The 25,001-nt window shown below is 41.3% G+C and overlaps 4 protein-coding genes across 7 annotated transcripts in view; all 4 read left to right on the top strand.

The window, feature by feature from the left end:
- The window catches only part of LOC306839715 (homeobox protein Hox-A10-like), a 37,467-nt gene extending 24,723 nt beyond the window's left edge, over window positions 1–12,744 (top strand). The window contains exons 1-3 of one of the 4 annotated variants that reach the window (XM_079368561.1): window positions 6,765–7,107; window positions 10,131–11,139; window positions 11,782–12,744. In XM_079368561.1, the coding sequence (XP_079224687.1) occupies window positions 10,275–11,139; window positions 11,782–12,056 (1,140 nt within the window). In that variant the 5' untranslated portion in view covers window positions 6,765–7,107; window positions 10,131–10,274 and the 3' untranslated portion in view covers window positions 12,057–12,744. Of the gene's footprint in view, window positions 1–6,764; window positions 7,108–10,130; window positions 11,140–11,781 lie in introns of those variants that run through there. The other 3 variants (XM_079368562.1, XM_079368560.1, XM_079368563.1) reach the window with 3 other exon arrangements.
- On the top strand, window positions 2,896–5,809 carry hoxa11a (homeobox A11a). The gene is made up of 2 exons (XM_079368564.1): window positions 2,896–3,709; window positions 4,503–5,809. The coding sequence occupies exons 1-2, from the start codon at window positions 3,043–3,045 to the stop codon at window positions 4,733–4,735; spliced, it is 900 nt and encodes a 299-aa protein (XP_079224690.1). The 5' UTR covers window positions 2,896–3,042; the 3' UTR covers window positions 4,736–5,809.
- A 2,904-nt stretch (window positions 12,745–15,648) lies between the features above and the next one.
- On the top strand, window positions 15,649–18,172 carry hoxa9a (homeobox A9a). Its single transcript, XM_079368302.1, has 2 exons — window positions 15,649–16,808; window positions 17,166–18,172. Exons 1-2 carry the CDS (start codon window positions 16,253–16,255, stop codon window positions 17,405–17,407), a joined length of 798 nt encoding a protein of 265 aa, XP_079224428.1. The 5' UTR covers window positions 15,649–16,252; the 3' UTR covers window positions 17,408–18,172.
- A 3,313-nt stretch (window positions 18,173–21,485) lies between these two features.
- LOC306839659 (homeobox protein Hox-A7-like) lies at window positions 21,486–23,942 on the top strand. Its single transcript, XM_079368464.1, has 2 exons — window positions 21,486–21,927; window positions 22,824–23,942. Exons 1-2 carry the CDS (start codon window positions 21,558–21,560, stop codon window positions 23,138–23,140), a joined length of 687 nt encoding a protein of 228 aa, XP_079224590.1. The 5' UTR covers window positions 21,486–21,557; the 3' UTR covers window positions 23,141–23,942.
- The last annotated feature ends 1,059 nt before the right edge of the window (window positions 23,943–25,001 follow it).

The raw sequence follows: 25,001 nt of genomic DNA on the forward strand, positions 1-25,001 counted from the left end.
ACAGACAAAATATTTTCCCTTGTGTGCGATGAAAACATGTTGGCATCATCAACCTTTAGGATTCAAAAAATCCCTCCGCATTGCTAATATATTGCTATCTTTTTTCAATTTCTTAAAGGTACTATACAAAGTGAAAATAAAAACCTGCAACCTAGGCTCTTACGGCTGTATCACACATAATACGCATTAAAAAGTTAAAGTGAATTTGAGTTTTTCTCAGTTTAGATTTACAGGCTCAGATTATCGACCACACTTGTAATATGGGGGCCTGCGTAAATGCAAAAGCAATTAGAGGAACTCCATCCGGGGCACAGTTGGGCCCTTTGCTCTCTCTTTCTCTCTCTCTCTCTGTCTCTCTCTCTCTCTCTCTCTCTCTGAAGGACCCTCTCCCTCCCCCGAACTTGAAGTCGACCGTACAGACAAGCTTTGGCTTTGAGAGCGTTTACGCAGCGCCAGAATGCGAGTTGATGAGCAAAACGGCATGAGGAGGATGCTTAGAGGATCACTCGAACAACATTCTTTAATACAAAACTCAGTTGGTATTTAAGGAATGGTTTTTGTTTTGCTTATCTAGTTTAGGGTTCAAATTTCATTAAAATTAGTTAAATGGTTAGAAATAGGTGGGTTTGTTTTGAGAATAATTCTTACCTTAGCTTGCAACAAACTTGATTAGTTTCTATGAAGTTAAAAATCCTCAGCTGCTGACTTTGAGTCCGTGTAGGTGGTGACTTCCCATCACGCTTGACCAGTTTTGTGGTGTCTGTCTGGCCGGGGAGGAAAAAAAGGCGCAGCAGAATACTATAGCAGCTATAAAAACGTAGGTCTGTGCAGAGCCGGCTTTGGTTTTCCTGGACATCCTGTGCGCAATTACGGCTTAAAAGCTTCAGCACAAGTCGTAGAATTTGTCTGGATTGACTGAGAGGCGGAGCGTGTGGTCGCAGAGACACTCGGCTTGTTTGTGCCCCTGCAATTTATCCAAATAAAACGGCCTGTGAGCTGGACGCTGGCTTGCAATGGCTACATGCTTTTTCCTGTTTTGATACACTCACAAGGCGTTAGTTGGTGCTTGCACAGTCTTTATGTCTGTGATATTTTAAGGTTGTGTTTCACATGTGCCACCAAGGAGCCTCTAGATCTCCATGTGCACATCGGGCTGTGGGGCCCGGTCAGCCGCGGCGGTCTTAATCCCAGCTCAGGTCTCTCATTCACAGCACATTAGAGTCAAGTTGCAGACTCTCAAAAACATGCTCCATGGTGGCCTCAGAACAGAGATTCAGGGAATGTTAACGGACATGAACACAAAATCATTTAAAGGGAACCTAAACTGTTCAAAAGATACTCGGTGTACTAATTAACTTTTGCTTCTGAACAAATCAATAATACTGAACAATTCAGTAAGACAATATATATATATCCTCAAGATTTATAATGTTTTCCACATTCCTGATTAAAATATTTACCAAGAAAGGATTTTATAATCGTGTGCAATATGATCCGTAAGGAAATTCTCTCTTCCCCGCAGCTATTTTTTTTTGTATATTGATAGAACTAACCCACAATATTTTGCCTCATGGAAATTAATGTATACAAACGGCATCTGATTGAAATTATCATTCAGTAAAACATAAAAATGTCTTGTAAATTTGTAGGAGCTGTCTTACTTCTCAGTGACGCACATCTGAGTAAATATTTGCACAAAACCTGAAGATATGGTGGTGCGTAAAAAGTGAGGGTTTAAATATTTCGGGCTGTGGGGATTTAAGTGGATCCATTAAAAGTCAGTGTATGAGGCAAAATAGAAACAGCAGGGCAAAAAACATTCACAAAGTTAGGTGGTTTATATATTCTGAGAGGCTGTAACAGTTAATACTGAGTCAGACTGTTTAATTGATTTTACGCAGCTGATTCTTCGTTCTTGTCATTTGTAAACTTATCGTATTCGTGTATTGAGGTAAACATCAATACGCCTCTGGTGTTTGCGAAGATGTGTCACTTTCTTCCTTTGAGACTGAAAAAATACAATATAAAACAATTCAAATGATATAAACAAGAGATGTATCACTTACACCTATGCGTAAGGTTGCATGTACCATAAAAACACAATTGTCTTTTGTGACCTTATTCTTAAATTCTACGGTTTCATTTTAAGGTGGTACTTTTACATTTTTAAACTCAATAGTTGATTTGTTAAACTTACTTACACAAGGCCTTGGCCAGTTGAAACACTAGCCTCTACTTTGAACATGACCCTGATAACCAAATGCCCACTGGGCCAAATGCTACGTTGTAAAAGCACCAAATGATGATGACTAAGACCTTTCTAAAAGCAGACACGAGATAAGCTGGTTGTCTCCTTCCTCTAGTTCAGGTCCCATATTATCTGTGCACGGTAACGCTGTTGTAGTTAATGTTATTGTCAGGTATGGCTCGGCCAATGATCTGAAATGTATTTTTTATTGGTCAAACTATATATGGAAAAAAAAGAAAAAGCGTTAAATACAGAATTTGTTTTGTACAACAGATTTAAAGTGTAAAAACATAGAATATATAGGAAAATTAACATCTCATTTTTTAATTAAACTTCGATTAAAGTTCCTAGTTCAATAAACGACATCATTACATTACAGCTTCTTCTTCCCCAGACTTCCTTGCATGTTATGGAATTCGTTTTTAAGCAGACATGGCGTTGAACCACCAATGTCAAGCTTTAGGACACAGCAGTCATGGCTTTTACACTCCTACACACACTCCTCTTTTCTTTACACACACAAACACCCATGCACACAGTCACGAACGCACGCACGTGCACACACACACACACACACACACTCTGAAAATCTGTCAATTTCTGCCGCGTGGTCACGTGACCTCCTCCTCAGTGGAGTGGATGGAGATGGCTCTCCACGTCAGCTTACGTCTCCAAATTTCTGCTTAGCGAACCTGCTTCAAAGAGGCAGGAGGCACGGCGCTTCAGAGCCATGTTCAGGGCGGTTATAGAGGAATCAAAGCCCAACATAGAGTTATAGTGGAGGGTGCACTACGATGATGGATTTTGACGAAAGGGTCCCCGTCGGATCAAACATGTACTTGCCAAGCTGTACTTATTACGTGTCGGCGGGGGCTGATTTCTCCGGTCTCCCCTCTTTTTTATCCCAGACCCAGTCCACCCGCCCTATGACATACTCCTACTCTTCCAATTTACCGCAGGTCCAACCCGTCAGAGAGGTGACGTTCAGGGACTATGCAGCCATTGACGCGTCCGGTAAATGGCCGCACCGAGGAAACTTACCCCATGCCTACCCCAGCGCGGAGGACATGGTGCACCGGGACTGTTTGTCGGCGCAGACTGCCGTTGTAGGGGACATGTTCGGTAAAAACAGCCCCGCAGCAGCCTCTGCGGCGTACCATCACCACCATCACCACCACCACACGGGCGCCGGGTCCGCTGCCTCCAATTTCTACGGGAACGTTGGCAGAAACGGCGTGCTGCCACAAGCCTTCGATCAGTTTTACGAGACGGCGTATGGGAACACATCGGAAAGCTCATCCACAAACGGCTTCTCGGGGGACAAAACCCCGACCAAGCAGCCCAGCTCTGCGCCGGAGGACGCACCTTCATGCAGGGACTCAGAGGCGAAGGAGCCGCGGGAGGAGACGAGCAGCCCGGAGTTATCTTCCGGCAACAATGAGGAGAAATCCAGCAGCAGCAGTACGTATTAAAGTCAGCGCCTTGGTTATGAGAGAAAGTTTGCAATCTTGCGCGCTGCTGTTAAAAATTTTATATGCTGTTTTATAAGCATATAAGGTTTATAGAGGGCCTGTAGACCCCCCACCCCCCAACAAAACTTAGTTATAAACTGCAGGATCACGTGTTTGGAGTTGAAATTGGCCGTGAAAGGCATCAGCCTTGTGAATTTTCTACAACACTCCCTGACGTTTTCAAAAAAGCACCACGTTATAAAGGAGAATTCATACACAGCTCATCGTTAGCTCGTGAATTACAAACAGTTCTTACCGTTCAATAAGTACTTGCATACAATGAGGGTAGTGCCTTTGGTTTACGTTTTAGCAGACTTGAGTTCTTGTGTTAAAGCCATCAAGGACTATGTATCCAACGTACATTATCCCTTTGTGTTCTATAAATCTCATGATTTCATAAAATGTATACAAGTTATAGCCGTTTTCCTGTCACCTTTAGTTGCCTTTATTTGATATGGAGCTTTTTGTTTTAATTTGGTAGAAAAGGTAAAAGCCCAAGTCGGTTGTCTGGTGATTCAGCAGAAAAATGTTTACAAATTTTCCAGTGGCATTTAATATTTAGTTTTATAGAAATAGGAAATATGTTGTGTAATGCTATGAAAAGTAAACCCGCTGCGTAATTTTAGCAAAACCCATGGCGTGTAATTATTTGTACTTTTTTTATTTATTTTTTTAAGTTCTGGCTTATTTGAAAGGTTTCCAACTTCTATCACAGCTATGATTTGTGTTCTCCTGTCTTTCAGATGGACAAAGGACCCGCAAGAAAAGGTGTCCTTATTCCAAATACCAGATCAGAGAACTTGAACGAGAATTCTTCTTCAGTGTGTACATTAACAAGGAAAAACGCATGCAGCTTTCTCGGATGCTTAACCTCACTGACCGACAAGTGAAGATCTGGTTTCAGAACCGTCGCATGAAGGAGAAGAAACTGAACAGAGATAGATTACAATATTACACGTCTAACCCTCTGCTTTAGGGGACAGAACAGCACCGCGCCCTGCTGTGGGACTCTGCGTTTACAGACACACTAACTGACTCTCCGGCTGTACATTGTGTACCACATTGGCTGAGACAGCAGCAACAACAACATCGCTGCTCAGTGGGTTATTTCAAGTTCGAGGACAACAGCACCCTGTGATCTGAAAAAAGACAAACCTGTGTGTTTGAGCGAGCATGAATTAAGACTGTCTGTTGACTTTGACTTCTCTCTTCAGACTCTGTACTAGGCGACATGTCACAGATTTCTCTTTTCGCCAGGACTGCGAGGGCCCATGTTGATATTATCACTCACAAACGCCTGGTTTCTTTTCCTTTTACGCGGCAGAAATAGCAGTCAATTAATTGACTCAGCCAGTGTATTTTGTAATCAAAAGATTTATTTTACGTATTCTGTTTTGAAATCAGAATAGTGGTGCATTTATTATTGCGACTTTGATTTTATATTGGTGTGACCAAATAATGAGTCCGAACTGATGAGAATGTAACGTGTTTCTGTTTTGTGTGTGCTTATTTATTATGTAGCCACTCGTTTACTATCTCCTTTAAAGTCACGGCGAACCAAGGCAAAGTCCATTATTACAGGCAGGCTTGTTGTGATTCCATGTTCAGCCTGGGGTGACCTCAAAGCGAGCTTTTGTTGTCCCTCCTGCAGCCTGCAGAATGAAAGCTATGTGTATTTATATTTAGCGTATCTTTTGAACTTAAATCCATGCTGTCTTTTTGATTCTTTGGAGACTATCAGTCCAGTATTGATAATGCAGGCCACACCAGAGAGATAAGCTTGTCTACTGGAGCAGTGTGGAGTTGCACTGAAGTACACGCCCAACAGATTCACACAGGTAGACATGCATCGGGCCTCTTTGGTCTCACATTGATACGCATAAACAGAATATTTTCTCATGACTGGCGAGCCTTTAAAACTTGCTGAGTAAAGATCACATTTTCAAGTGTGCTGGCCAGGGTCATCGCATTGAATCAATTGCTTGATATGCCCAAACTATTGTGTATTATACTATATTTACAAATAAAAAAACGAATGAAAAAAATACTGAAAAAATGTAGAAATTTCTTCATGTTTATTCTGTTCATTTTTTTTAAACTAAGATTCCTTTTTTCTTATTAGTTCTGTGACTCTTCAATAATGCAATTACGCACATGTGAAGCATTTTACGCAAGCAAATACAACACATTTACCTCGAGCGTTCAGAATTTGTCTCACTGGGTCAGACTTTGTTTTTCCAATAAGTTTTAAAACAGAAATGACGCAGATTCAAAGGCTCAAGTGCCAATTGTAAACCCCTCAAACTAATGGAGACGACGAGTTCAGTTTCTTTAAGATAATCCTTTGATAATTAGTTATACCTTAACAATTCAAGGTTCAGCTAACCCTGAGTCGTTTAAACGTTGCGATTGAGCCGAGATAATATTTTCGAATTTGAAATCCAACTGTTGTGTTATTCGGAATAATTTATTTATATCTCGGGGCGGTAAGCCATTTTAGATCATGCAAACATGACATGTTTAATCTTTTGCCCCTGTGGAAAGCTTGTTGATCAACTTTGATAGATAGATAGATAGATAGATAGATAGATAGATAGATACGTAGTACAATTAACAAACAATGAATTGGACAAACATCAACTTTAGTCCATCCCTGTAAATAATATTGTACATTTACATTTGTGTTCTCTTCGTTTCTGTTTTTTTTTCTTTCTCTTGCTCTATAGGCTGTGTGTGTTTGAGCAAGCTGTCATTTCGCTGATTGTCTTTGGAAACAGTTTCAACAACACTCTCCTTTAGCGAGGGTCGCCATATTTGCTGTTATCACTGTGTTTATGGGGTCTAGCCGCAGCGCATTGGCGTTCATATATGACAGTCAAAAGGGCAATAAACGCGGGGAGAGAGGCTGAAGTTTATGGTTGCCTCTCTCTGCCATAGTCCGGCCTTGCCTTGCGCATCCTTTACTGCACGCTGGAATTCCGTCCCTAATTACGGGACATCCTCCCCGTTGCCGCAGCAACGTGGCCATAAAAGCTGTCTGAGAGTCTGGGGCATTTGTACAATTGGAGTGCAGTGCCATAAACCGTCTGAGACCAAGGTTATTATCTGTGTTACCAAGGAGGCGAGAGCAACGACATGGTGAGGACGGATAGAAAACGCTTCTGCTTGCTAGCTGCTGCTGCAGCTTCATTTGAGAGGCTTTCCCCCTGTGCGGTTTGTCCACCTCGACTCACATTAGAGGCGAGCTGCGGCAGGAGAACACCCATCTTTACCACAGGGAGGCGCTATTGGGACCAATGTCATGGCCGTGGATCTTTTCGTCTCTAAGTTCACCTAAAATGCCAGCAGGTAAAATAAGTTGTCCTCACAGCCTAAAGCGTTGGTAGATTCTAGCAAGAACAGCCCAACGGTGTCTAGATTCCTCTCGTGCATTCGAAGCTTGTTAGTTAGAGATTTGAGTTTACTTTCCACGTTTCTTTGTGCTCACTGGGCCGTGCTGAAGAGAAGTCATCTTGGGGGCCCTAATAAGGCAACACATCTGTGCCAAACCTTCGTGCTGCATGTGCTATTCATTTTGCTGAGCTGGAGCTTTTTAATGGTAGAAGTATAGCACGGCTTGACTATACCTGGAGAGCTCTGCAGTCTAGTCTTAACCACAAATGTTTTGGATTTGTAGGAAAGTCTGCTTTATTATTTGAAAAATGCATAGAGTTACAATCTACGGGATAACCCTTGTGCAGTTGTGGGTGTTTACAAAACAAATCGTTTCTGGTCCTCGTGCTTATCTTTAATCACATCCCTGCCTAACATGCTCACTCTTCCTTTTCAAATAACCCATTGACGACATTTGACGTCCTTCCAAATATCATTATTGTGTGTACGTGCCAAGAGTGCCAAAGCTCTTATTAGAAGATTCGATTGGACTGTGATAGGGCAGCTATCGCGTGTCCCCTTACTTCCTGTCATGGACACAGTGAGGATATCAGTGTCAGAGTGGTTATTCTGGACCTTTAATGCACGCCGACCGAGTCTCTTTCTCCTTTGTCTCTCGTGAAAAATAAATGCTTCCGCTGGATGTAATAAAACGCCGCATTATTGTTTATAACTGCACTCGGGACGAACATGATACGGCTCAAACGGCCTCTTCGGCCACGATTATATGGGCCGGATCAAAGCCAGTGGTCAGAGTAAACTGTTTGGAGGATATAATAGCCGGGCAGCTGTGAAAAATGAAGATTTAATAGCTACAATTAATAACTGTAACACTCAGATATCGATAGGCCCCATGCCTGTACAACACCACGAAGTGTGCTGGGCAAACCAGTTTAATCCTGGGCACACATAATTAATTGATGTATTTAGTTTCCTTACTGGATCATATGTCCCATAAGGACCGGGCCGCTGTAGGGAAGGAAACAAAGGCTTTAGACCTAATGCCGTGATTTTTTTCTGTATTTAATGGGTTAACATTGCATTGAATTATGTTTTGGTTTTTACTAAAGGAAATGTACTAAACAGGCGCAAACGATCATAGCACAGCTTGTATGTTGGAGAAAACTCCTTCTCTTTTCGTATTTCTGAGAAACATAATTTAACTCTAAGTATGATTATTGCATTAAATTTATACTCGCATAAATAACCTCCTACTAACTTCCAGACATTTAAGCCATCTGAAATATGTTGGTTTTGACCACGAGCGAGTGACAAATGACCACCATAAACGCGCTAAAAATCCAAGCCAGTGTGCAGAAATGAGCTGTAAATGACACAAGCATTTAAAAAAAGCTAAATGTCCTCAATTTATGTATTTCTCGAAAATTTTCCTCATTTCAATTCAACAAGCTGAAAAAAAAGGCAGCCGTGGGGGGCTCGCAGCGGCCACCTGGGCCTGGTAATGGCAAGGCTGGCCGAGATTAACTTCAACCTGGAGAGAGCAATAGAGTGCACATGGCCAAGGACACTCGGAGATGGAAGGAAAGTTTTATTGTGGCTCTTATTGCCCCAAATTGGACCGACAGGATGACTTGTATGTGCAACAATCCTGTCTGCTGTGTTGTGGCAAAAAGCGCCTGTTTTCTCACAGCACTGGAATCAATATTCTTGGAGTTTAACGAATCAGAGTTATTTCTCTGAGCACATTTTAGATTATTTAGTCCCTAAAACAACAATGTATGAATACTGACTTATAGCACTAAAACAGCATAAATTGCGGGTTTGAGTATCTTTGTTTAGTTAGCTATTTTATCACGGATTAAATACTCTATTGTTTGAAAATAATACTATGTCACAAAGAAATGTTGTGCAATATACGCCATGAGTTTAATTGTAGTATATTATTGAAAGAAAACCACTACAGTTTGTATAAAGTAAATGATATTTCTTACATGGAACAATTAGGCCATGTGATGTTTCAAAGGAAGCAAACATTCTCTAAACGTGAAACCAGCTATTTGCATTACGGATTTATTCTTTATCTTCATGGATATTAATTGACAGGGAATTGGTAAGCTATCCATCCAACACAAATAGCTATTTTGATTAAATAAATATAGGCACAAAAGCTTATTTTATAAAAGAGTAATTAAAAATAAGTCAGTACTTTGTTGAATTCACTAAGACAGTTTCAATAATTACACTCGATATTAAAGACCATAGAAAACTTTTCTGTTGAAGCAAACGTATTATCCTACATAAAGGAAGAACGTGTATGCTTTGTTTTGTTCACTTTATCTCTAGCAAACATGGCTCTGTTGATAGTAGTGTGGAAGAGTTTAGACTGTCTTGAGGCTAAAGGAAGCATCATATAATATGGCTTCTTGCCAAGTCATTTTGCCATTGGCGGATTCTCCCTCTTTTACAAACTGTTTTTATTACCACGTCGTCCGATGGCTTTGTTGTTGTCTTTGTTGGTGGTATTCTGCAGCTAAACTTTTAAATTTGATTTTCCTGCTTCAGACCATTTGTATGATCACAATATTCTTTGTGTGGTATAGCGCATAACGGTAGGGGTTTTTTTTGGTTTTACATTACTTTCTCTTTCTCTTACCTCAGTAAAATCAGTTGGCAAGTTTGATATTGAAGTTTGAATCTGAGGCTTTTAACGGTTTTTATTGCTAATCATTGTGGTGACATGATTTGCATAGAGGGCAGTGCATGGGAGCAGTGTTTTGACAACAATGTTATGGTTTGTACAGTATGGAACTGATTTCGAGGCTTATTTAAACCACATTAGTATATTCCTAACTTTAGCACATCACTACTGTTAAACTTTGTATCAGGTTGGACCTCGCCCCTTCCAGTGAAATGGTGGTGCATAAAGGCGAGGTGAGGCAACACACTGATTGCTGTGCTGTCTTCTTTCTCTGCCTCAGCCCCATGATGGATTTCGCTTCGGCTTCTACGTAGCTGCGGTGTGGGAGGGGACTGCACATCTTCCAGCATTTCCATTGGTTTTACAGTCTGCATGGTGAAGAGGGGGGTGCCTCTAATCATATCCAGCATGTTTTGCACAAGAAATGTCAGCCAGAAAGGGCTATCTTCTCCCTTCGCCAAAATACACCACAATAATGTCATGTTCGGACACTCCGTCAGGAAATGCGTTTTTAGTGGATTCTCTGATCAATGGCCGCAGCGAGAGTGGCGGAGGTCACTACGCAGGGAGCGCAGTGTGCGTGCCCCACAACACCGCAGCTACAGAAGTGCCTTACGGACTACACAATTATGGATACTTCCCAGGTATGGTTAAGCGGAGCGAGGTGGGTCCGCACAACATTGTTTCTGGCTCAGGCGCGTACATGTCCAGCATGGAGATGTGGATGGACGCGCAGAGGTCATGTCGTATGGACCAAGAGCACCCTGCGGGTCCCCAGGTCGCGCCCTGCTCGTTCCCGCAGAACATTAAGGAGGAGAGCACCTACTGCCTGTATGAACAGCCCAAGTGCCCTAAAGCCTCCACCGCCGAAGATCTTACATATTCGAGGTTAACTACAGCCGGATTCGGTTCGAGTTCCTGTACAGGTACCGGTGGCGGTGGCGGGGGCTCAGTGCCTGTGCCGGGCTACTTCCGCTTGTCTCAGACGCACGCACATTCTCATAAACTTTACAACAGCAACGGCCCCCAGCCGAACCCTTCCCATTCTCATTTTGGCCTACACCCCACTGCTCCCGCTCGCTTCCACACGCCACCAACTCCGACTTCTACTCCAGCCACGGCGCAGGAAGGAAGGACCACTGAGGAGCCCACGTCCTCGGGAAACGCCGACCTGCAGCCTCACCCTGGACCGGTGACCGAGGAGGCACGCGAGTCCTCTGACGCGGAAGCCTCGTCGGGTGACGAGACAGAGGAGAATGTCAAAGATAGAACAACAAAAGCTACTAAAGGTAATTACAATTCGTCATAGGTGTGGCCCTGCACAGATGTTTGCATGATGCACAGGTAGAGGGACAGGTTTTTTATGGCACCTGTCAGGTGTCATTTTAGTGTTTGTTCCACAGGGATCGGTCAAGACACGGGTTAGAAAAGTGTAAAGTGATGAATTGTCCCTCGTTTTTAAAATATGAGCTTTTGATTAAATTGAAGTTCTATAAATGTGCATCATTAATGGCATATGTTGTGCATACAATTACAACTATCAGAGAATTTGAGAGCAAAGCTAGTTTTGGTTTTATGACGTTATTGAAAAGCGAGTATTCCAGATGAATACTTGATGCTACATTTTGCCTCAGTGAGTATTTCTATTTTGGCGATGCGTAAAATATAGACCTAAAAGTAAACAGTTGTTTAAATGTAATTGTATTTACCTATGTTCTATGCCATTATATATTTTATATAAATTTAACACAAACCAATGGTATGTGAATCACACTTTAACATACTTTACGCATAACACACACACACACACACACACACACACACACACACACACACACACACACACACACACACACACACACACACACACACACACACACACACATCCTATTGCAGTGCGTAAAAATCATGCATCTGCCCATTTTCCCCAGGAGACACGAAGAGTGAAAACATGGCTAACTGGCTGACAGCGAAAAGCGGCCGGAAGAAACGCTGTCCATACACCAAACACCAGACACTGGAGCTGGAGAAGGAGTTCCTCTTCAACATGTACCTGACCCGAGAGCGCCGCCTAGAGATCAGTAAAAGTGTCCACCTGACCGACAGACAGGTTAAGATCTGGTTCCAGAATCGCAGGATGAAACTGAAGAAAATGACGCGGGAAAACAGAATCCGGGAGCTAACTTCCAACTACGGATTTTCGTGATGAACGAGGTGATCATATTGAAATAGAAGTAAATGGGGGGAGGGGGGGAATCAATGGCACACATACTCCTTCACCACTATGGCTGCATAATGACTCATTTCACTGTAGGGTACAACTCTCATTGTTATTACCAAACAAAGTCAGTGAGTCGTCCTCTGTGAGCTGCTGAGTAAAGAAAAAGGGGAAAATGTGAATGTTATGGGTTAAATTAGATTTTTCAAGGTCGTGTTTTTGTATTGTAGACCTGTTTTTTGTGTGATTGAATTGTATCAGTGCATTGAAATGAACACAAAGTTCAAAAGAGCAGAAGTGGCATAGCTTATCCACTTTACCCTACTTTTTAAAATTATCTTCTTTTCTATACATTTAATCCAAAAGTATGACTTTATTTTATTTCATTGGAATTGCATGATAAAAAATGTTGCACATAAAGAATATTAAACCCCCAGGAATATAATGCCCATGTATCACCAAGGGAAATATAATTCACCTGTGAACATTAGCTGTAGTTTCCCATGAAAAACAGTTACAATTGTACGAGCTAAATGTAGAATTAAAATCTTTGTTCACAATGAGGATGTTCACACGACAACATGCGCAAAGTGAAGGAGTAATGTTTTTATTGTATATTTCTGTGTACATATGACATTGTGTTTTTGTGTAATGCTTAATAAATTATCAGCTGGTATTGAGGAGTAGCAGCTTGTATTTTTGTTCTGTGGGTTTATATTTTCAGCAGCTCTTTTTGTCATTCAGAAGTAAAATTTAAATCCAAAAAAATCCTTTCCATTTTGTGAACCAGGTCCTAGAAAAGTTTCTAGAGGCTAAAGTAATGCTTCTCGGAAATAATTAAGATATTAGGCTATAAGCCGTCTAGCTGCAAGCCCAGCCGGCTATTGTAGAGTTTTATGACTGGCTGGTATATGAGGTTTCTCCCTCTCCTCTAAGAGCTGCTTCAGTCGAGGGAGAGCCTTTCAGACGGAGAGGAGAGGAGGCCCGGCTCTGTGCTATTAATCGGAACTGTACAGAGAGACTGTTTTGATGAAACATTTCCTTCTTTGCGAGTGTTGGGAATACTAGGATTAACATCTCCAGGATGTAGGTGAGTCCATGTGTCAGTTAATTTTGTTTTTCCTTTGTGCATCTTGTTGCTGTAGGTTCAATTCTTTGTGCACAATAGAGATGTACTTTCTTCTGTACAGATTATTTCTGGACACTTGATGACTGGACCGGAGAGCACGTGGCATTATCTGTCGCTGGTTGTGTTCCACTTGAGGCCCTGATCGACTGTCGAGTGGTTTAGGTAGTTTCATGTTGTTGGGGTCAATTTCTAACTCTGCAACATGAAACTGTCTTAATTGCCCCAGTTACACACATCGGAGAGTAAACGGAGACAAATCACAGATACAAATATAACTCGAATTAATGAAAAATAGGGAGGACGTGTTTTGTAAGCATACTCTAATCTCCCAGGTTTACTATCCGGGGAGGAGTGGGTGGCTGCTGTGTTTATTCTTAACCTATCTCCTGCAATGTTTTCGACGTTATACAGTGAGCCCTTCTCGCTTGTGAGCTCAATTTTAAACGTGATCGAAGCTGAGCTACCGTATGCGTCGTGGTCTTGGGGGATTAAGTAAAGCCGTGAGAGTTTTCCGTGAGTAGTAGTGACACAGACACGCCAGACAAGGCCTCGGTTACGACCACTGCAGTGGAGGGGAAGGGGAAGGTGAATGGGGCAACAGCGACCTCCGTGGGCAATGAGACCGGATGCTTCCTGTGTGCAATAGTGCTTCAGACAAAAGGAGAGGAAGGGCTTTATGGCGATATTTAGATCCGCCAGACAGGCTGTTATCTGCAGAAGCAAAAGAAGTGAATAGCCCCTGCGGTAAACCGGGTGAAAAACACACCCTGATTTAGGTTTACAGCCTGAGAGCTATTGGCAGAGCGGCGTCTTTTCCTGCTCTGAAGGTGTTTGTCTATTCGAACTTTTAGTGCACAACTAGGCGCACAGCCGCTCCTTTCCCTCGTCGGCGTGTTTGAAGTCTTCTGTCCAAATAATGTGCAAGTACCAGGGAGAAGATAGCTCGCAATTGCAGTGCACAGCTTGTGTCTCCCCCCCTGAGATTCTATGTTAAATGCAATAACAGAAAGAAAAAGAAAATCCCCTTGTTGGATCGCCTGTGGCCTTGTGGGGTGTTGGCCAAGCTCTGCGTCTGTTTGATGGTAATAAATAAAACACGCAGCGTAATGTGGGAGAACTCAAGGTTGCTGCTTTGGAGACGTGAGCTGCAGTGCAGGGTTATAGGTTTATGATGGTACAGTGTGTGTTTGTGTAGTTCATTGAGTTTCAGCTGTGGTTGTATTTTTGTTTAATATAAAAATCAGCATGTGAACCATGGTTAAATCACTGCTATTTCTTTATAGTGTTTTTACTCGCGCTGTTTAGCAGAATCAATGGAACAATAGGACTGTTATTTTTAAACCTGCAGATATGTTCTTATATAAATATTTGAACCGTTAATTTTATTAATGTATTGAATTGTTTTATTTATTAAACATTAATCTAAGTCTCCACTAAACACATGTATTTTGAACGTGTCGTTGCTCACTAATTCTCGCACCATTTAATTTTAAAAGGAGGAAACCACAAACAACACATTACGTATATGTGTAGCTCAATTTAAGTGTAACTTTACACTGACGCTCTGGCCTCTCACTGGCATTACAGCTAATACGTTGATGGTGGTGATGATGACAACGTATATGCCCGTACAAGTGATAATGGCGGTGTAAATAATAAACGGGTTAAACTGCAGGCTGTTCAAGAAGGAACGAGCATGCTGTTTGTGAAATAGAAAATACCCTTAAAATCACCGTGCTTCCATTCAGAATCTGTTTAACACACAAACACACGTTGCCCACTAAGCATTATAAGTATTTTAATTCATTTCAGTATATTTTAATTTATTTTAAATACTGACCACTTTTCTACACGATTTAACATACACATTTGAACCCTTTCTACCGTGTAGTCTTTTTTTTAAAATACATTTTCTAAGTAATTTTTGGTTATCATATAATCAATATATTACACCGTCGTTTTAGCCAAACTAACTACGACTATGGTTTAGCATTCAATATTGTCGTTTTTAGAGAACCTGATTAAAAATTCGAAAAACGTAATAAAGTCTTAAATTATCCACTAAGTAATAACTTGTAGTTAATGTTTTATTTTCATCTTAAATAAATGCAGCCTACGTCTTACTGTGATCACCGTTATTTATTTTCTATATTGTAGGTTATCAGTTGTAATATATTCATATAGACAATGGATTTAGTCGTAATCACGAAATGTGGATAAAAAAATAGCAGGATCTTTGTCATATTCTCATCATTTCAAAATTCTTTAAATTGAAGAACGCGCACAGACACTACAGTCATGAACACACAAAGATCGTGTGTTCCCTATGAGGCTAAGTAGTTACTCTCACTTTATCAATCTTTGCTTTTAAAACATATTTAAAGATTCACTCACGGACAACAGAAAATGTCTGCCACAGCCGCAAAGAAGATACTGATTTCTTTGGAAAGCGATTTGTTTGGTTGCAATTCGTAATTCATGATTTCTTTCACCTCTAAGTTTTTATATTACATCGGTATGTTTTGGTGAGCAGTAGTTGCCGGGTGCTTACGTGTCCTATAAAATGCATCGTAAAAAAAAGCTTTCCAAAAATATACTGTAACGTTTGGGAGAACCAGAAAGCGTTTTATCTGTTGAAGGAAAGGCACAAGATCCAGTAAAGTATATATATTTTTTAAATAGTCATTCATTCATATTCAGTCTAACAGATAACAAATCTAACCCATAACTTGATCATTCTTAGCTTTAAAACTAGAGGTTGTAACAGGAGAGCGGGTGAGTATTTAATGACCAGCGGGATTGATTTATCCTTTATTGTTCAGCCTTTATGATCACGTGCGTCTTCTACCCAATGGCACGGCAGCCTAGCTCCCCATTACTAGCCCACTGTAGTTCTCTGTGGGGCCAAGTTGCTACTTGATTTCTCCACATTGTTATTTTGTGAGGCTGGGTTTACTGCGTGTGTATGTGTGTGTGTGGTGTGTGTGTGCGCGTTTTACTTTTGCATGTATCTTGCTGTATGACTGCGTACATGTGAACGTATCATTTTTCTGCCATGTCGACATCCGGAACACTGACTAGTTACTACGTCGATTCCCTCATTCTACCCGAGAGCGAGGAGCTCTCTGTGCCGAGATACCCCTCCGGTCCTGGGCTCCAGCACGCTAGACAGTCCGCCTCCTCTATTGGCGACCACAACGAGCTCGGGACCTGCACCTTCCCGTCCAAACCCCCTGTGTTCGGGCCGTCGTGGAGCCACGTTCCTGCTCAGTTCCCCACCACCGTCTCTTCTGTGTATCACCACCACTATGGGCATCCACAAGGCCCGGTGGGTGCAGACACAGATGGTCGCTATCAGTCGTGGCTGCTTGAACCAATGTCCGGTTCTCTTCCCATGGCCGGATTACCCACAACCCATCACTACGGGATCAAACCGGAGAGTCTCGGAGCCAGAGCTGACGGTGCGCTTTCCGGCTCCCACACGGCGCTACTGCTCTCTGATTACGCTAACGGCACAGTGGCCACGGCATCAGCGGGGGAAAAGGACGCACTGTCCGGCCAGGCAGGGGACATAAACGGGGAAACTGAGGAGAAACCGGGCCTCGATCCAAGTAAGTCACCTCACATGTTTATAGCCGACTATTTATACCGCATAAAGCTGTGAGGATATGGGTGCGTGATGGGGGTGCGTGTCTGCACAACAGATGCCATTCTGAACGTGCCATTTCCTTATGGGGACTGTTTATGGCCGGGCTATCATCGCAATATTAGACAACCTTTACAGCTTTTAAAGGGAAACAGAGAAATGGGGGGAACGTGTTACTTGGATGGAGCTGCTTTTACGCACGTCTTTTCATTGTGTTTCTATCAATGGATTTATTTTTACATTTAACTAAAATTATTTGTTTGCATTTGGTCACTCGGTACCGGACAGCTCACACCAGTGTCGCCCCCTTCACTCTTTCCAGATAACCCAGTGTCCAACTGGCTCCATGCGAGTGCCACAAGAAAAAAGCGCTGTCCGTACACCAAGCATCAGATCCTGGAGCTGGAGAAAGAGTTCCTCTTTAACACCTACCTGACCAGGGACCGTAGGTACGAGGTGGCAAGGCAGCTAAACCTCACCGAGAGACAGGTTAAAATCTGGTTTCAGAACCGCAGGATGAAGATGAAGAAGTTTAATAAAGACGGCGCACCGAAAGACGAGTGACTGAGCCGTAATGAATCAGTATTTAGGCTGTTAGCGAGCTTTGTGTGTGGAAGCTCTTAACCCTGCTGGACCTTGTTTTTAAACTTCGTTGTCTTATTGTTCTATAATACAGAAGCTATATGGCTTATTTGTCTTGTAAAAAAAAGCATGTTGGGCTTCAGTTTGATGCGACTACCTTTATATTGCACAATTTTAACAGTGCCCACTCGTTTTTTTAATTTTTTTCTTAAGCTGTTTTTTTAATACCTCGTTAAAGTGAATTAGATGGCCTGGTCCCTGTGCTCGTTTGTGTATGAATGTTTCACTCTGTGTTCGTTCTGGTTTGTAGCTCTATTTGTTGTCCGTCTCAGAGTCATCTGAGCCTATAGTTTGTAATGCATTAATTTTAATGTTGTCTCCCCTCGCTGGTAGAACTATGACTGATGACCATAACCCATGACTGAGTTTGAACCTACCATTGGAAACATAGACAACCCCGACTGAGCGCATTTTCAATAGGTGCTTAAACCTCAGACACCTCTTTAAAGTGTTCACAATTAAAATGTGTTATAGAAGCTATATTACATGACTACCTATGTCCTTCAACTACCTACAATAACCTTTTTGATGACGGATTCTCGTAGATTTGCTTGCATTAGACGCTGAACTATGAATTTCAGGGAGTAGCTAACATGTTAAAAGTAAATAATGTTTGCTAGTGAGAGAAAATTAACTCAAAACACTGTAGGCTACTTATTGATACCTCACGGTCTGCTGACCGTCAGACTTTTGGTTCACAAATGTAATTTGTACTTTATTTATTAAATAAAACGAATTATATCTGCGAATGCATGCACGTTGCATTCTCATTTCATTTTGGACTCGCATCTAAATGAATTACATGATTTATTGATTCAAGATTTGTTTCTGTGAACAACTTTTTAGTGTTGCAAGATCCTTTTTTATTGCGGCAGAAAAAATGTGAAGGTTACTGCTGTCAAACACACACACACACACACACACACACACACAGAGAGAGAGAGAGAGAGAGACATGCATTTTTCTCTAGACATCTGGATAGGCCTACGTGCACATAAAGCAAATTTAAAAGAATTAAAGAAAACACACACACACACACACACACACACACACACACACACACACACACACACACACACACACACACACACACACACACACACACCATTTACAAGAAACACATAGGTCAATATGTAGGCTGTGTTACTGGGTTGGGGACAGAGCTGTGTCTTTGCAGAGGATGTTGTTAGCTGTATACAGCCATAAAAGACAATTACCGCTATAACCTTTTATGGAGTGCAAAGCGCTGCGAGGTGATAGGACACAAAGCAAAAAAAGACATCGACGTTCGACAGCTGAAGCCCAAAATAATGCAGCTGATGTGTTCGTATACTCAGCTCAGATTTGACAAGTACAATATGCCGAAGGCTACAGCATTAGCGCTCTGTCCATAATTTAGAACATGTGAGATTCTGTGAATTAATATGATCATTAAACACAACTTGACTGACAGAATTTGTCAATGACAAAAGGCCTGATTTGCAACTATGTCTTCGTATGGCTGCTTCGAGTTTGTTGCATGTTGGAGCAAATATTTGGCCCGTGGAGACACAAAATAAGACAATAGCAGACCCAGTGTGAACTTTCTTAACTGCACAACCAAAGTGTGGAATTTGAACGTGGTCCTATTTGCACGGTTCTGTCACATAAACCAGCTCATTATGTTGTCATTAAAGGGCCTCACTGAAACTAGTATATAATTGTAGTTAGAAGGTAACTTTAGTCCTGGAGTGCTGTTGTGACGCGTAAGGAGCCGCAGATGGACCCAAACTTCAAAGACTCGACCAGAGACAGTGCAATAAAACGCCTGGTCTGCTATACTGTCTGGCATTCCAGCTTTAATGGCTTTATTGCAGTCCAGACACAATTAGGCTGTTTCCAGAATCGCACCCATTTGTTTTTTCTTCCTTTTCTGAGACATTGCGCCCTAGACAAAAGGCCGAGCGGAAATGATCAGCTTTATTGGATTCTACCCGACGGGGACGCGCAGGACTCACGGTCATTTGGAGCGATCCTTTGTCTCTACCTGGGAACCTTCCGCCCTCTGCTCCTCTGTTAGTCCGAACCTAAAGGAGAGGGAGCAATAAAGCCAACTGCGGGTTTCAAACCAATGGGATGGCCTGAATACAGCTGTTTATTGGATATATCGGATATATTCAACTGAAATAGGGCTTTCCTGAAAATCATAACTCTAGGTAGAGGCCGCTTTTGAGGGTCATTTTCCTTTGTGTATCTTCTATTTTTAGCTGGTATTGCAGCAGAGCACCAATGCGCATGCGCAATACTGTTCCCTAGCCTGCAATCCATACATGTCACCAGGGGGTGGCGACACTGTTCCACAACATCCCCTAACTCTTTGAACACTTCCCACTAATGAACCTGCTCTGGGAATCAACTGTAGTAACATTTTTAAGAGTCCAGCTAAATAATTTCACACCTTTTTACAGTCTCGGGGCAGAAGCTGTTTCTGCAGCCTGCGGAAACAATGAAACAGGCAGCACGCGGTGCCTGCTGGATGTGATCCAGCTCGGATGTTTCAGTATGGATTAACAGACACTGTGCATTTCGAACCAAGAACAGTGTTTTGTTAAAAAACTAAGTGTACTTTGATTCTTTGTAATTGCAAATTACCTTTAGGCCTATGTAGATAAAGAAATATTCGCCCAGCTGTATGTATTGCATTGAACGGTTTTAAACAAATTAAACACACAATACGTAACACAGAAACAATACGTAAAACACATTTGTTTCTCAGGCGCAATATAACGTCATATTCAAATCAAGTGTATTTGCCCATTAATTTTTTTTTATTATTAATTATTTATTATTGTTCATTTTTTATTATTTATTGCTATTATTTTGACTTGCATTTGTCTGTTGGTAGTAGAAGTTCAAATAGGAATTATGAGTAGGTTTATAAGTTTTTCTTAACATTCTGTTTATCATAATGTTATTTTCAAATTGTAGAATATTTGTATTTCCTGCCCTATGCGTTTTCCGTTAGTTTAAAAATGTATTCTTATTAGAAGAGAATTTATTTTCAGGTCAACAATAGGAGGACAAAAATACTTGATGATATTAATACCAATAATACTAACAATAATAAAAAAATAAATAATGAAAGTAATTAGTAAGTAAATTAATCCAGTTTCATTTTAATATGTTCTCAAATACAAACAGTTATGTTAAATAGGATAAATAAATCCTTAACATAATTAACGGCTTATACTTTAACACGAAATGCTAACAATAAAATCAATAGTATTAAGCCTATTGATATAAATTATAGTAACAATCTAAAAGTTTATAACATGTATTGCTGTACTAATATCATTATTATTCAAAAATTCAATATACAAATACCTATTCTATATTACTGCCAAAAAAACAGACTCCTTAAGCATTTTGTGGGGAGGTGACTATTAGAAACAATGAAGTACAAAGCTCAGAAATAGTTGCTTGTATTTATGTTCACTGTGGTTGTTTACGACTACTTAAAATCTACAATTAAAGTGTTTTTAATGAAAAAATGTATTGATTAACTTTGAAGTTAAGAAAATAACAACTCTCTTTAAACAGAAGTTACTTTTTAAAGATTTGATAAGCCATCAAATCCGTTTTGTCATTTGCCTTTTTTATTACTGAGTGAGAATAGTCATCGAGTATTTATAAAGCATATAGAGTCACATGAAATTAATTAAAATAAGCAAAATAAATGATGATTTGAAAATAATAAGTAAAATAAATCATGTAAAACATGTACATTCAATCGCGCAAATTACGTTTGGATCACCGAGATAGTGTGAATTTCTCTAGCGTGTGTGTTTATGTGTGCGTGTACGTGTTTGTGTGTGAAGTGTTAATCCCGCTCTGCAGTCCTGCGCCATAATGAAACCCTTATCTGCCCGCTGATTGGACAAGAGCGTCCAGGCCAGAGTCACGTGGGTGAGCTCTTTGGTCCTGAGTAAAAATGGGCTTTGGTGTAAATCTAGGGTGTATTGCTGTCATATATCACACTACCTCGTAAAAACGACACTGAGGATTCTGGGCCAACAAATCAGAGAGAAAAAATATGAGTTCCTATTATGTTGACGGTCTTCTTAGCAAATATACGGCTGCTGGTTCTCTCTACCCAAACGTGGAGCAGGCGTCCTGCAGCATTGGACCCGCTGGAGAGGACTCGACTCGGACTGCTGCCGCCATCGCGTTCGCTCCATCTCTGTCTGGAGTTTACAGCGTCAGTAATGCGGTGTACCAGACCCGGCCTGCTTTTACCACGGACTATGGCCAGGGGCAGAACGCGCACATACCACACACTCTGCACTACAGCTTGTTTGACCAGAACCGCCTGTTCACCGACAGCTTCTGCCATCCGGAGCCTGGACACCTCGCTGTGCCACCGGACAAACAATACCGGATGTACCCCTGGATGACAGCATCAGGTATGTGCTGATTCTGTCTCTTATTGCTGTCTGAAAGCCCTCCGGTCAATGCTTCCAGAAAACATTGGGATACTTACATTGGCCGTTACTGGTTCAATTAATTTCGTGAAGCCATTGGTGTTGCATGGAAAGAATCGTAAAACTTTTATTGCGCAACTAATGAGTTCTGCAGCCATAAATTCATTTGGCCAGCGCTCCTGTGTTGAGTGTGCAGAGACCTTGCCGCTGGGGGGTTTCGCTGCACTCCTATTACTCTTATAGCCTCTTCTCCCCTTTGTGGTTGTAAAAAAGAGTAGCCTGTTGTGTAAATCAGCTCTCTCGCACTCTGCAGCTCCTTTCTAATTGGGTTGCACTGCAGAGGCTCTGCTATTTTCTTAACCTGGTTCGTGGACATTACTGAATCAATATGGTCCAGTATTGTCGGTTACATAAAGAAGTCAAGTGGATTTAAAATGCAAGTAATTTTTGTTATAATTGTGAAGGAGAAAGGTGTTGGGAGTTATAATCTAATTACTTACGGCCCTTATACGCAGAAGATTGTTGGCTTTTAATGGGTAAAACATGTTGAGTATAAAAGGAGGCATAGACCAAACATGATTGCAAGAACACTTTAAATAGATGTAGAGACGTTACAAAAGGGAAAAAAAAATCAGTATTTGAGAGCTATTAATATGTTCGGTGAGGGTGTTTTTAGAGGTTTAAGTAAAAACATTTTTAAAAAAAAGAACCCCCAATTAATTGCGCCAACATCTAAATGAATGCCCAAGATTCAACACACAGCTTTTTATTGAAGCACTAGTGTTAGCAACATTTTATTTTCTGCAAAATTACATTTAATACATTGTTTAAAAATATATTCTGAAAGTTACAATAATAGCTTATCTTCTTCTCCACAGATCCAAACAAAAAGCGGGGTCGACAGACCTACTCCCGTTATCAGACCCTGGAGCTGGAGAAGGAGTTCCACTTCAGCCGGTACCTGGCCCGCAGGAGGAGAATCGAGATCGCCCACGCCCTCTGCCTCTCAGAGAGACAGGTCAAAATTTGGTTTCAGAACCGCAGGATGAAGTGGAAGAAAGACCACAAGGAGGATCCAGTGTCGACTGCTGACGGCAAAAAGGACTGTGAAACCCGGGCTGCGTCAGAGTCCACTCAGCGCGGAGCAGGAGACACCCGGGAAGCCGGTTCGGAACCAGAAACCACTGCAAAGTAACACAAGAGACAGAAGGGGCATCAACACACTATATAAACAGTAGTTTAACGGTTAGAGATTTCTCACGTAACATGCACTGGGACCTGTTTATGCTGATGGAATAAGCATGTAACACCACAATATCTAATGTTTTACATTTTAACCTATTCGTTAAAAAAAGACCCACGCGATAGTTATCTGAATAACGTTTTATAAACAATAGAGTTATTGAACGTTTTACTTGAACAGCATTCCTTAACGAAAAACTACCTACTGTTGACCTGCTAACATACAAATTCTTCTTCAAGTTGAACTTGATTGTAAATAACTATAAAATATGCTACCTATTCGAATATCTCTTATTTTCTCAATTGATCAAAAACATAATCTACGCACTAGTGCCTTACTATGAATGAAGGCTTAATAGAAATGCATTAGTCTATAAAGTGCATCCAACTGTTTTTATATCACGTCTAACCGCTCAGACACAAGTGTTTTTACTTATTTACTTTTCATCCAGGATTAACTAAAATATTTGTTGAGCTCTGGATGAACTCTTGTGACCTACCTCAGATTCTCATTGCTTATGACACTGTAAACAGGAATATCCTGACGTAAATATTTTGAAGCCTTGCAGCTTAAAGATGTTCTTGCCTATCTTATAGGCTTTAAATATTATAAGGAATTGTCAATACCATCAAGCGAGCACCATTTACTCCCCTTTACCCCTTTTAAAGACATAATTGCAAAAGCATTTTTCTTCATCACTGCTATTTTTAATATTATTATAAATGAGTAGGTTGCAATCAAACATGTGCAAACTGATATTTTTAGGTTCCGTGCCCACGCTTCATTGTGAATTATGTAAACAAGTCAATAAAAGAAACCATTCTCATGTCTTCAATCTGTGAATGAAAATGTAAACTTTGATATAATAGCTCTGATCTGTCTTTTTATCTGCTCGATGCGTACTAACATAACATTGAGTGGCAGCAACATTAATGATATTAACCTCAACGATTACACACCAATTTAGTGACAATAAGTCGCGTTCACTGCGGTCAATATTAGGTTGCATGCCATGAAACGCTTAAGTCCATTCTGCGGGTTGGGTAAACACTGCAGCTGGGGAATGTGAACTATGAGGATGCGAGATGGGGCAGGCTACAGATGAAGGGAAATTACTGTTGAACTCTGCGTTGCCTCTTCCATGTGTAAGATGGCGCCTGACGGTGACCTGCCCCCTTTCCACCCTCCTTTCTTCCCCCTTTCTCGCCATCTCTCCCTCCAGCGCTGGGTCATAAATCCGTTGTTGTTTATGAAAATTTACAACATAGCAATGCAACTTTACGACCCGACTCCTCTCCCTATTGGCTGCAGTTTGTCACGTGGTAGGGAGCCGTGAACATGAACTTTTTTATATATAATTTCCAATAGCGGAATAGAGCAGCCTTTCATTTAACGGTCTCGAGCGTCCTCACTGCTGTTTTCACTAGCGGCTCTGCATTTTTATACATCCTCTCCCATTTTGCGGAGTTTTCTCTCGTCGATTCAGAGGTTCTATGCACAGGAGCTTGTCTTGGGACATGAATGGATCATTTGGGTGCCGCTCTTACTGTCGCTCTGTTGACGCGTTTTGCCATGATGAGTGGATGGACCCCCGGTACGTCACTGACCCCTCTGGAGCCTCAGCTTCCGTCCGGGGACGCAGCTGGATACTTTCCTCCTTCGCTGATCGTCTACACCTGCCTCCTCTCAGGTCCATGACACTTCAAAAAGTAAGTAAATTATGTCCCTTTTTTTGTGTCCATTTGTAAACACTTAACCGAAGAATTAACAGTTCAATTATTGAATTATAGCGCCTTGTTTGCTTCCTTAGTTT

This window comes from Symphodus melops (assembly GCF_947650265.1).
Source record: "Symphodus melops genome assembly, chromosome: 18".
Lineage (NCBI taxonomy): Eukaryota > Metazoa > Chordata > Actinopteri > Labriformes > Labridae > Symphodus > Symphodus melops.